The sequence below is a fragment of the Trachypithecus francoisi genome, unplaced genomic scaffold (assembly GCF_009764315.1).
Source record: "Trachypithecus francoisi isolate TF-2019V2 unplaced genomic scaffold, Tfra_2.0 Lachesis_group5, whole genome shotgun sequence".
NCBI lineage: Eukaryota > Metazoa > Chordata > Mammalia > Primates > Cercopithecidae > Trachypithecus > Trachypithecus francoisi.
In genome coordinates, this window is record NW_022681470.1 from 102,843,259 (window position 1) to 102,856,028 (window position 12,770).

The window sequence follows — 12,770 nt, forward strand, 5'->3', positions numbered from 1 at the left end:
TGAAATCTGGAATTTATCCGATTTGGAACCAATAAATGCCTGTATCCTTACTTTAATAAAATAAATAAGAAATAGTAGCAGGGCAGGATCCTTTAAAGGGGCAATGGTGAAATGCACTCTCCTTATTCCTGCCTCAGGCTGGAGCATGAAGACAAGTGAGCCAGAAGATGGCTAGAGCTGCTAAAAAGAAACCCACATATAATGTTATTACAGGTGGCTACAGATCACAATTTGCTTGTTTTAAAATTTTCTTAATTTAGCAGTATAATTAGGTTCAAGTCAGATTTCAGATTTCTAACCCTCCTCTCTTTTCACCTCTCACAGGCAAAGACTACCAAGCAGAAGCATGATGGCACAGGGGGCCTGCTCACATACCCAGTACTTCAGGCAGCCGACATTCTGTTGTACAAGTAAGAAGAGAGTTCACCCTGGTCTTGTATATACTCATGGTGACAAGAGAGTGTTTTAACCTATTGAATACAGACTTGGTTCATGGGCAGGGGGAAGTGCAGAAAGGGTCAGACATCTGAATCAGTTTATATCTATTCCCCAGAAATAGCTACTACATTATAGAAGTATGTTTCTGTGAGAAACTAATAATATTAAGAGCTAACATTTAAATAGCACTTACAACGTGTTGGAAACCATTATAAGTGCTTTACATACATCAACCCTTACAACAACCTTCTAAAATTTGCACTCTTATTGTCCCAATTTTACAGATGGAGAAATTGAGGGACAGAGTGGTTAATAGCATGCCCAAAGTCATATCATTAGCAAAGCTTGGAGCCAGGATTTGAATCCACAAAGTTTGGATACAGAGTCTGTGCTCATAACCAGTATGCCATATATATTTCCCCAGTGATGATTAAACTTCAAGCATTTTATTTTATTTTATTTTATTTTATTTTATTTTATTTTATTTTTTGAGACGGAGTCTGGCTCTGTGGCCCAGGCTGGAGTGCAGTGGCCGGATCTCAGCTCACTGCAAGCTCCGCCTCCCAGGTTTACGCCATTCTCCTGCCTCAGCCTCCCGAGTAGCTGGGACTACAGGCGCCCGCCTCGTCGCCCGGCTAGTTTTTTGTATTCTTTAGTAGAGACGGGGTTTCACCATATTAGCCAGGGTGGTCTCGATCTCCTGACCTTGTGATCCGCCCGTCTTGGCCTCCCAAAGTGCTAGGATTACAGGCTTGAGCCACCACGCCCGGCCACTTCAAGCATTTTAAATGTTGATGTTTTATATATTCTAGACTCTAAAGCAATGCTGTCCAATAGAACTCTCTGTGTTTATGGAAATGTTCTATGTCTGTGCTAGATCCTGTAGCCAGTAGCCACATGTGTGGCTGTTGAGCACCTGAAGTGTTGCTAGTGCCACAGAGGAACTGAACTTTACATTCTATTTAATTTTAATTAAATTTAAATAGCCACTGTATTAGACCTACAGGTTGAGAGCGAGTTTTTAAAATATGATATAGGGTACTTGTACTTTTCCTGGACCCATAATCCATCCAGTCAGCTATTGCTGCCACTTAACGTCCTAAAAAAATACACACCTGAGGATGCTGATCCCTGCACTTGCTGTACTACTGGCCAGGGCTTCTGATTTCATCCCCCTCTCAATTCTTCCATGCTAACCCCTTATCAGCCTCCTTTGACCCCCATTTGGCCTTCTAGAGATAAAGCCTCCCAACTGGCATGCACTTAGGGCCATGCTACTGTGAAAGCTTCTGGGAAAAGAAGACACTTCACCAGTGTTTTTGCATCCCTTACCCCTAAAGCTGTGAACTACAGTTCTTTGCATGGAAGTCTGATAACAGCATGAAGACGACAGTATCTGTGTACCTCGTGGCATGACTCCAGAGCCCTTGTGCAATTATGATGGAAACAGCCAAGAGGGCAGCTGCTTAGCTCTACAAACAGGGAATGTCCATGAGTACATGCAGCCTATCTTCAATTCTGATGAAAACTTGCAAGGATTATTTGTCTGTTTGTTGTATTAACTTGTATGCTGGACTCTTGATAACATTTATTATTTGTAATTAGTAGCTTTTGACTTATTTAAAAGGCTAGAACGATATTCTCCAATAAGTAACAAATGAAAGTATAATGAAAGTCTTAATAATACATTTTCTAGAGAGGTAGGATATTTGCTTGAAAAGGTTCTGTGAAGAAACTTGATTTTCTCACCTGTAAAATGGAAATAATTATTAAGCACAGGATTATTAGAGGATTAAAATGAAATATAGGCCAGGCAGTACTGTGACTAGGAGTTATTACTTGGTTATGACTAATGATGACTATGTCTTTGATGATTACAATGTTGTCTAATTTTGTTTCAAGACCTACTTCTTTATAGAACCAAAGGCTAGCCAGGCATGGTGTTGCATGCCTGAAGTTCCAACTACTTGGAAGGCTGAGGGGGGAGGATCACTTGAGCCCAGCCAGGGCAAAATAGTGAAACCTTGGCTCCAGAAACAAAAACAAAAAACAAAAGCTGAGAATTGTCAGCACTAGAATAAGAAAACACATGAGCATAGTAGGTTTCCTTAACAGTTGAAGAGCTGTAATGGGAGAGTTCTCTGAGCTTAGGGCTATGGAAAAGCGTAAACTTTAACAAGAATGACCGCACTCTTAATGATACTGTGAAGCGAAGGATGGAAAGGAACTTTAAGGAGCCTCTTCTTTAATTCCATTGCTTTACAAGTGCAGCCCAATGTGGTTTAACAACTTGCCTGAAGTTGTGTAGCCAGTTAGTTGACTTTGGAACATCTGGGCAAGACTGTGGGTCTACAGCACTTTTTCTGCTAATGTACATTTTGTATTTGTCTCATTATGTTTCTTCTCAAGTTTAGAAGCTCCTAATTGCTCGATAATAAGTAGCAGAGTCAGGACTCAAACTCAGGTTTGATTTTTAGGCTATATCATTATTTTCCCTATAACAGAGATGAAGCACTTGAGGGTATTTTTATTTGTTTTTATTTTGCTTTGTTCCAGACATTTCTGGATTTTGAAAAAGATCATTGCCAGAACGTCTCTGAGTATTTGTATTATAAATGTAGATAGGTAGGATGGTAGATTGAAGGGTGGATAAAACATCTGTGTTTTTTTTCCCTACCAGCAAATCTACATGTAACCTCTTCATAAAATTTTGATGCAAACCAAATATTAGTGTTTCCTTTTATCAAAATCATCATCAGAATGAGTGGCATGGTGGGTCAGAGAACAAACATAATAGAAAGGAATGGAAGAGGAGCCATTCAGATAAGTTTATAAAAGATTTATGTAAATGTTTTGGCATTTACATAACTTGGTAAGGAACCCAGGAATGGACAGCTGAGACCGTCTTTAACTTGAGAGTATGATAAGCACAAGAAATTTGAATACAGACAAAAAATTCCAATGCTCAAAAATAGCAAGTATTCATAGTTTTTATTCTGCATCTGTATTATTTTTCCAAATGCCTAATTTCAAATAGCTGGCTATATATTAAGTAAATATTTCTCCTCTTTCTCTCTGTATATGTCTCTCTTTCTCTGTGTGTATGTATATGTGTTTTATATATATGTGTGTGTATATATATGCATACACACACACACACACACATGAAAGCACACACATATAATTTTTATTAATAAACAACAAATAGTTGCTAAGTACCTATAATGTCACTGATCCGGGAAAAGGCACTATACATGGCCTTGAGGGAAAAGAAAGGAAGGACTTTACATGTGTTGAGCATTATTTGCCAGTCGTCTACTAACTGCTACACACTCATTATCTGTTCAGTTCTCACAATAGGGCTATAAAATAAGTGGATGGTATTGTCCCCACTTTACAGATGAGGAAATGAAGTTTCAGAGAGATTCCACTAAGTTCGTTAAGATAGAGATGAAAGTGAGTATCTGGGCAAATTAGATTATCTTTCTCAAGAATTTGAAAAATTTGGGAAGAGGATAAGAAGACTGGAAACTGGCTGGGCACAGTGGCTCATGCCTGTAATCCCAGCACTTTGGTAGGCCCTGCCAGGCAGATCACCTGAGCGCAGGAGTTCCAGACCAGCCTGGCCAAAATGGTGAAACCTTGTCTCTATTTAAAATACAAAATATTAGCTGGGCATGGTGGTGTGTGCCTGTAGTCCCAGCTACTCGGGAGGCTGAGGCACAAGAATTGCTTGAACCCAGGAGGAGGAGGCCACAGTGAGCCGAGAGAGCACACCACTGCACTCTAGCCTGGGTGACGGAGCGAGACTCTATCTCAAAAAAACAAAAAAAAAAAGACTGCAAATGAACACAAAAATGATATAGAAAAATGAGACAACAGAGTCCTCAAGAAACTGCAGGCAGAAACCAAACCAATCCAAAACCCAGAAAGTATAGAGAGCAAGATGATTGCTCGGAAACTTCAGGCTGGTAGAGTCAGAGAAGAGGTGTCATCATAATGTCTAATAATCAGGCTACTGCCATTGAGGACCACTGAAAATAAGCTTTTTGAGAGCTTATTATTATTATTATTTCTCTTTTTTTGAGACTGTCATAGAACAGCATTTGAGAACTTTTTCTAAGAATGCTAGAGTTCCTGTAGCTGCTTTGGAGACTTCCAGTTCTTGAAGTGCTTCATTCTTTGTGAGGCCAGTCGAGCCTGGATTTTTCTGAGATTTAGGAACCTGCTGCCCATTTCTGCAGTCTGCTCATATGCATGTATTCACCCACTCTACCTAAGCAACAATTTTTTATCTTTCTCTTTCCACTTTACTTCTATTAGGCAAAGGCCTATACCAAACCAGAACCCTACTGAAAGGCAGTCTGAGAAATGTAGTTTCCAGGCTGCCAGCCCCTGAAAATCAAGAGGTAGCGTAGAAGGGAGAGAATGGTGCTGAGGTGTCAACAGATAATCCAGTGTGCTCTCCAAAGAGCAACAGGAAGCTATTTGTACATTTCAAGGATACAGCGAATTTGATATGACTCATACTTTTAAAAGAGAATTGATTAAAATACAAAGAATGAATTTTAGGAAGACAAGAATATCTGGGGCAATCTGTTTAGAGGCCATTTCATAGTCTAATATGGGCCATGATGGTGACAGTGAAGATGAAGAAAAGTAGACAAATATAAGAAACATTTAGGAGGTAAAATGGATAGGACTAGATGTGTATGAGAGGGAGGTGTCAGGGATGACCCAATGTTTCTGACTTACCCAACTGGATTGATAGCATTGCCATTCACTGAGGTAGGCAATGCTGAAGGAGGACTCGCCAGAAGAATTCAGAGCTTCCTTGGGTATTATCTCTCCTCCTAGAGGTCTTAAATCTTTAGAAAGTAAACCCTTCATTATATATTTCACAATACCCAGCACCAGGTCTTTCACATCATGGGTCTTCACTAAGTAATTGCTGAATTAGAGAGTCATTATTGCATATCTAACAAGCAACTAGTGATGAGGAATGAATCCTTTATGACAAGAAAACACCACCAAACTCCTGTCCCAGCTGGGCTGGTCAAAGGCAGCAGCACTGAAAAGTTACAAACACAGCCAAAAAAAGTAGAAAAAGAAATAATAAGACAACAAATCTCTGTTAGCAGATATATGTAGGCAATGATTATTCATCTGGACACTAATTCTGCCGAAAGGGTGGGGTGATCTTAAGTAATCATAGATGCAAAAAGGAACTAAGCAAAAGAAAAATGGTTTAGTCACCAAAGGAGGAGATCAGAGGCCTTATTATGTGACAGAAGTTATAACAATCAAAATTATGAAAGGCTTTTGTTTTATGTTGCGTCTAAGAAAGCACAGTCAGTAACTTAAAAAGAAAGGAAAATAGAAAAAAGAGAAGACACATTAATATGGATATCATTATGCAGGATATAAATTTTTAAAGAACAGCACTAAATTATTTGAAGTGAAAGGAAGACTGAGGGGAAAGGCTGAAAATATGAAGAGAATAAGGCACATAAGTGAGTAGAATCAAAGACAAGATGAATTAATGTAAAGTGTAAACTCACTAGATGAGAAGTAAAGGCTAAGACAAATTATAGGAGGTGAAAGAAGCAGCAGGAGCACAGGGAGGGAAGGCGAGAAACACACTAAAATCAGATGAAAAAGCCAAGTGGAGCAATAGGGGCAGGTGAAAAAGATTAAAATTTTTTAAATCCTTTTTTTTAAAAAAAAGCCACCCCCCCCCACCCCACAGAATTGTTAGAAAAGAGGCAAGGAGCCGACATCAGGCAAAGATGCATGCAGAGTCATTATGAAAACTAAATGTGTTTTCTGTTTAGTTTGGTTGCTTTGTGAATCTGGAACCATTTTGACATGTGGAAATATTCATTTTGATGTGCTTTAAGTGTATTGATTATGGTAATTGTTTTTTCTGTGTTAGTTGCAGTCCATTGCGATTTCTTATGGGCTACTGTAATTGTTTTTTAACCTGCTCTGTTGGCTAATTTGGCTTGGGGGTGTCCAGGTGACCTCTGCATGTCAGCCTAACTACAATTACAAGACAGATGTAGCAAAGTCCACTCAAAGAAGAGAAAGTTACAAAGGTGGGGTGTCTGCATGTACATCCCAGAAAGGAGTATCATGTAGGACTATGAGTGCTTACGAAAACATAAAAAGGAATATTTTTGTTTTTGCTACTCACTGATCCAGTGGCTTTCTACTCCAGGCTGTATGGAAGACAGCAATGACTATGGCCCTAACAGTTATTCTGTAGAATTTCCCACTTTCACTTTTTTTTTTTTTTTTAACTTTTTATTTATTTATTTATTTTTTGAGACGGAGTTTCACGCTTGTTGCCCAGGCTGGAGTGCAATGGTACAATCTTGGCTCACTGCAACCTCCGCCTCCCGGATTCAAGCGATTTTCCTGCCTCAGCCTCCCGAGTAGCTGGGATTACAGGCATGCACCACCACCCCCGGCTAATTACGTGTTTTTAACAGAGACAGGGTTTCACCATGTTGGTCAGGCTGGTCTCGAACTCCCGACCTCAGGTGACTTTCCCACCTCGGCCTCCCAAAGTGCTGGGATTACAAGCACGGGCCACTGTACCCGGTCAACATTCACTTATTGGCCTTAGAAGAAGAGAAACCCTTTCTGGGTCTGCTGTCATGGTCCTTACATTTTGTCTTTCCATTGATTGTTCTGTTCTTGTTTTCCTTAAATTAAAAGAACTCTCAGAATTCTTGTAACATGCGATTTATATTTTGGGATTACCTGATCAAATATGTGAACTGTCAGTTTCAAGTAAGGTTTCTACGCATATCAGGATCACTGCCCAGGTCTGTGACTATCTCTGGGATTATGCATTCTTATTTGTGGTATGTCAGCTCTGAAAAAGGAAAATGATCCGATGTGAAAAAAGTCAGTGTACCCCTCATCAGGGTTCTTTTTTTTTTTTTTGAGACGGAGTCTCATTCTGTCCACCAGGCTGGAGTGCAGTGGCGCGATCTCGGCTCACTGCAAGCGCTCCGCCTCCTGGGTTCACGCCATTCTCCTGCCTCAGCCTCCCTAGTAGCTGGGACTACAGGCACCCGCCACCGCGCCCAGCTAATTTTTTGTATTTGTAGTAGAGATGGGGTTTCACCGTGGTCTCGATCTCCTGACCTTGTGATCCGCCCGCCTCGGCCTCCCAAAGTGCTGGGATTACAGGAGTGAGCCACCGCGCCCGGCCCAGGGTTCTTTATAGTATCTTTATTTTACCATTTTGTCCTTCATCATGTCAGATATTAATGAATGTATATATAGAGATGTATATATATATTATATCAATAGCAACCATTTATAGAGCTAATTACTATCAAGTAGTATACTTGTAATCCATGAAAGAGCCATATGAGGTAAGCTCCATCATGACCCTCACTTTACAGAGGAAATGAAGGCTTAGAAAGGATAAGAAACTTGCCTATGATGTCTCGCTACTTTTTTCACAGAAGCAATATTGTTTCTTTGATTAAAAAAACCTCAGAGCACTGTATTACTTGTATTATCAAGTCTAAACTCCCAGCCAAACATTACATATATAAAATTGCCTGTTTTTTATCCCTCCATAAGACTTCAGTATAAAATTTTCCTCAAGAAGACGTCTCTATAATAGTTCATTCTTCCCTTATTTGATGTACTATGTCATGATCTGACACTGCAAACTTTACATATGGGATTAAAGTCATGATAAAGTCATTCCCTATATTCTGATATTTTTGGTTTCATCTTCATTTCTTAATAAAGTGAAATATTACAGATAAAATTCAAGTCTCCTTTGTTCTTTTCTTCAGATCTATTTCCTTCCCACCTTCTCTAGAAGCAACTACAATTACAAATTTGGGGAGGAGCTTCCAGTATGTTTTTATGCTTATTACTACAGATATATTTCCATATGCACTTGTAAAATTTACATAAATGTCAATGTACTTCATGTTTTCTCCAACTTGCTTTTTGATAGCCATCTACACTGTACTTGTAGATTTTAAGTTCTCTGCAACATATTAATTGTCCTGTGATTGCAGTGTACTTGAAAATGAAGCTTACTGCAAAAGAATATTGAATTACTCCCTATGTGACAGGGAGGAAAAACTCTTGCCTGAAGAACTTTCTGCCGCCTTTGATTTGAAGAGTGGGGTGGGGTGTCTTTCAAGTGTGAGCTGCAGTTCTGAGGTAAAAAGCATCTGGTCAGGCCTGGGATGATATGTGCTGACTGGGTGAGGGAATGAGGAGTAGTTTTAAAACACAATTGTGCCTAGAGCATATGCTATTTAAAATCCCATTCCTCCCTCCCAGCAAGATCCTGTTATTCTGGTGTTGATGGCTGTATTCCTCTGCTATGGAAAAAACACAACTAGAGTAGAGAAACATCTCTTTGGCTTTTGTCTGATCCATAGATAAAGACTTAGGTCTAAACATTCCCTCTATAGTTGGTGAACATTTGTTGAATACCAACAGTGAAATATTCACAGGAAATGCAGCTGCTTGCAATATCATTTCTGTCTCTAAGAAAGAGCCTTGCTGTGTTTTTCTGTCTGTCTTTTATTAAAGGTCCACACACGTTCCTGTTGGGGAGGATCAAGTCCAGCACATGGAACTAGTTCAGGACCTAGCAGAAGGTTTCAACAAGAAGTACGGGGAGTTCTTTCCAGTGCCCAAGTCCATTCTAAGTAAGTAACAAACTTATAATGTTACATCAAGGTATATTCTAAAGAGAGGATTGGACAATAGACAGGCTTGGAACTTTCTTGGGACTAACCTCAGCTTTCTTGTAGGCAGGATTCAGGATCTGTAACTAGAGTCCTCATTGTTTTCTCTAGTGTAGGACTAGTAAGTAGACCACATTGGATTACTGAAAAAGATGTTGGGTTATTGGAAAGGATAACTAAAAATATTTTAAAAGTATGGAAGAGACAAAAAATTTAAAATAATAATATTTATAAAGTAGTACATAATTTACAAAGTATAAACAGATGCTTCTTGACTTGTAATTGGGTTACATCCTGATAAAGCCATTGTAAGTTGAAAACACTGTTAATCAAAAATGCATTTAACCCACCTAACCTACTGAACATCACAGCTTAGCCTAGCCACCTTCAGCGTGCTCAAAACACTTACATTAGTCTATAATTGGGCAGAATCATCTAACACAAAGCGTATTTTACAACAAAGTATTGAATATCTCATGTAATTTATTGAATACTATACTGAAAGTGAAAAACAAAATGGTTGTGTGGGTATTTCAAGTACAGTTTCTACTGAATGGATATCACTTTTATACCACTGTAAAGTTGAAAAATCATAATTCAAACCATTGCAAGTTGGGAACTGTCTGTATATACATCTTGGTGATTTGTTTGTTTTGTTTTTGTTTTGGGTATGTGTGTGTTGGTGTTTTTAACCTAGCATCCATGAAGAAGGTAAAATCCCTCCGTGATCCTTCTGCCAAAATGTCGAAATCAGACCCTGACAAACTGGCCACCGTCCGAATAACAGACAGCCCAGAGGAGATAGTGCAGAAATTCCGCAAGGCTGTGACGGACTTCACCTCGGAGGTCACCTATGACCCAGCTGGCCGCGCTGGCGTGTCCAACATGGTGGCAGTGCACGCCGCGGTGACCGGGCTCTCTGTGGAGGAAGTGGTGCGCCGCAGCGCGGGCATGGACACTGCTCACTATAAGCTGGCCGTGGCAGATGCTGTGATTGAGAAGTTTGCCCCAATTAAGCGTGAAATTGAAAAACTGAAGCTGGACAAGGACCATTTAGAAAAGGTTTTACAAATTGGATCAGCAAAAGCCAAAGAATTAGCATACCCTGTGTGCCAGGAGGTGAAGAAATTGGTGGGTTTTCTATAGGAAGTTTCAACGAATCACAGCAAGGCTTTTGTGCCTTGCACTCCATGCATTCTGATAACGGCAGCTTTCCTCACAAGAAAAAGTTATAGTTTTGGGACATTTAATTTGGTATAGCTGATTATTGGCTTTACTTGATGAATATTGCTTTGTAGCTTCAAAATACAACAGTGTTCTAAACCCCATCAACAAAATGCTGTGAACAACAACAAAAATAAAGAAAGAAAGAAGGCATAGCTGTCTGAATCCCCAATTATTGAGGCACACTCCTTGGCCTACACAAATGTGATTGAGGTAAGGAGTAATTTGGGAAATGGAGTGTCATTTGTGCTTCTTTCTGGAGTGCTTAGTGTAACAGATGCACACTTTATCTACTTCAACCCTTTTGCAAAGCAATATATAGAGGTCTTAGATGTTTAATCCTTGAGATGCCATTTGATCAGATGCTAATTTGTATTCAGATCTCATAAAAACAAGTCCATTCTTATAGTTTGTTTGTCACTGAGATGGTGTCTGATTTAATATATTTAAGTTGATTAACTTGTTTTCCAAGAGATGACACCAACTGTTCCAGCAATAATTTGTTTTTTAATTCAGAGATATGGGATATGATCTTCTAAGGAGGTTGCATTATTTTGACTTGATTTACTTATTGTACAAGAGCCCAAGTCCCTGAATGATATTCTTAATAAGTACTTTCTTGCATTCATTTCAGTTTAGTCTCACCAACCCCCTATGAATTAGGAGAATTATTGTCACTTTACACATGAGGAAAGTGAGGCTGAGAGAATCCAATTAGCTTGTATGATATCACTCCATAAGAGAAGCGAATCTGAGAGTAAAACCCTTACCCCTTATTCTTAAGAATAGTGCTTGTTTCATCAGTACCAAAACAAAAATGCTGAAAGGTAGCATTTTTTAGACTCTAAACATTCTGATTTTGAAGGTGGGTATTGGAACGACTGATGATGTTTATATCATCAATTCAGCCAATAGATGCGAACTTAAAATCTGGGTTCAGACAACCGTGGTCACATTTCCCCACCACAATCCCCATGTACCAAGTTCTCTCCTCTATGCTTATTGCAGAAACACTTTGAAATAGGTTCTGCCAGTCTACAACAGCAGTGAAGACTGACAAATCAGATATTCCCAATGACTGGCAGCTTCTCATCTTGCCTCTACCTCAGTTAAGTAATGTCACCCTAAAACCTAGCTTTTCTGCACTTCTATTTCTGACACCTGAAAATGAAAATGATAATCCTGACTTATACACCAAGACCTGTTAGCAAGATCAGTTTTGTAACAGAAATTGCTTATAAGTTTTTTGTCAGTAAGGACCATGATCACCATTTGTACATACATAACTAGGTTGTTGAGCAAAGCATTTTTGCTAATGTTTCTTAAGGAAGTAGAGTGGTCCTTGTGCCAGAACACATGTAAATCCACAAAACACCACATCTCAGAATCCGAATTAAAAGATCCTTTTTAGGATTCTTGGAGCTAGCCTGGATCATGGGAAAAGGAAACATTTTGCCTTTTGTATCTTATATTGGAATGGGATGTCTATAAATCCTAGAACCTCTTTGAGCATATTTCTTACTAGCCTCTTTTTTTCCCCTTTAAAGGAAACTTTGAAAGGATTATGAATACTGGAAAATGACAAAATTAAAGGTAGATCTATTTGCCTTTTGTATCTTATATTGGAATGGGATGTCTATAAATCCTAGAACCTCTTTGAGCTATTTCTTACAGGCCTCTTTTTTTCCCCTTTAAAGGAAACTTTGAAAGGATTATGAATACTGGAAAATGACAAAACTAAAGGTAGATCTATCAAGCCAATTATCTGTTTATCTGTTTGTGTGGTTTTTACCCCTTTGCAATATCTTTCCTCCAAAAAACTAAGGCACTATGGAAAGAATCTCAGAGGAGAAAAACAAATAACTTGTGATAACTTCCAGGGACCAAAGTCTATGCATTGGTGAGGGTGGACTTGTTTGCAACCTGTTTTTTTTTTTTTTTTTTAAGTGACCCAACTGTTCAAGTCCAAACTTGGCCCATAATTATTAAGAGAATCTTGCCTGGTTAATCAGTATTAATCAGGATTCTTCAGAGAAACAGAACCAATAGGATATATATCTGTATATTAGAGGATCTATTATGGGGATTAGCTCACCCAATTATGAAGGCTGAGAAGTTCCATGATAGGCTATGTGCAAGCTGGACCCATGAGAGATGATGGTGTGATGCAGTCCAAGTCCTCAGTCTGGAGAACCAGGGGAACCAATGATGTAACTGTCAGTCTAAGGCTGAAGGCTTGAGAACCTGGAGGCCACTGTAAGTCCCAGAGTCTGAAGGCTGAGAACCAGGAGCTCTGATGTCCTAAGGCAGGAGAAGGTGAAGTCCCAGCTCTAGAAGACAGCAAATTAGGCCTTCCTCTGTCTTTTT

The 12,770-nt window shown here is 39.2% G+C and overlaps 1 protein-coding gene across 5 annotated transcripts in view; it reads left to right on the plus strand.

Moving 5' to 3' along the window:
* WARS2 (tryptophanyl tRNA synthetase 2, mitochondrial) overlaps window positions 1-12,006 on the plus strand; it is a 123,246-nt gene extending 111,240 nt beyond the window's left edge. For all 5 annotated transcript variants that reach the window (XM_033195737.1, XM_033195740.1, XM_033195739.1 and 2 more), the window contains 3 exons: window positions 325-410; window positions 9,022-9,140; window positions 9,877-12,006. In XM_033195737.1, the coding sequence (XP_033051628.1) occupies window positions 325-410; window positions 9,022-9,140; window positions 9,877-10,325 (654 nt within the window). In that variant the 3' untranslated portion in view covers window positions 10,326-12,006. The remainder of the gene's footprint in view (window positions 1-324; window positions 411-9,021; window positions 9,141-9,876) is intronic.
* The last annotated feature ends 764 nt before the right edge of the window (window positions 12,007-12,770 follow it).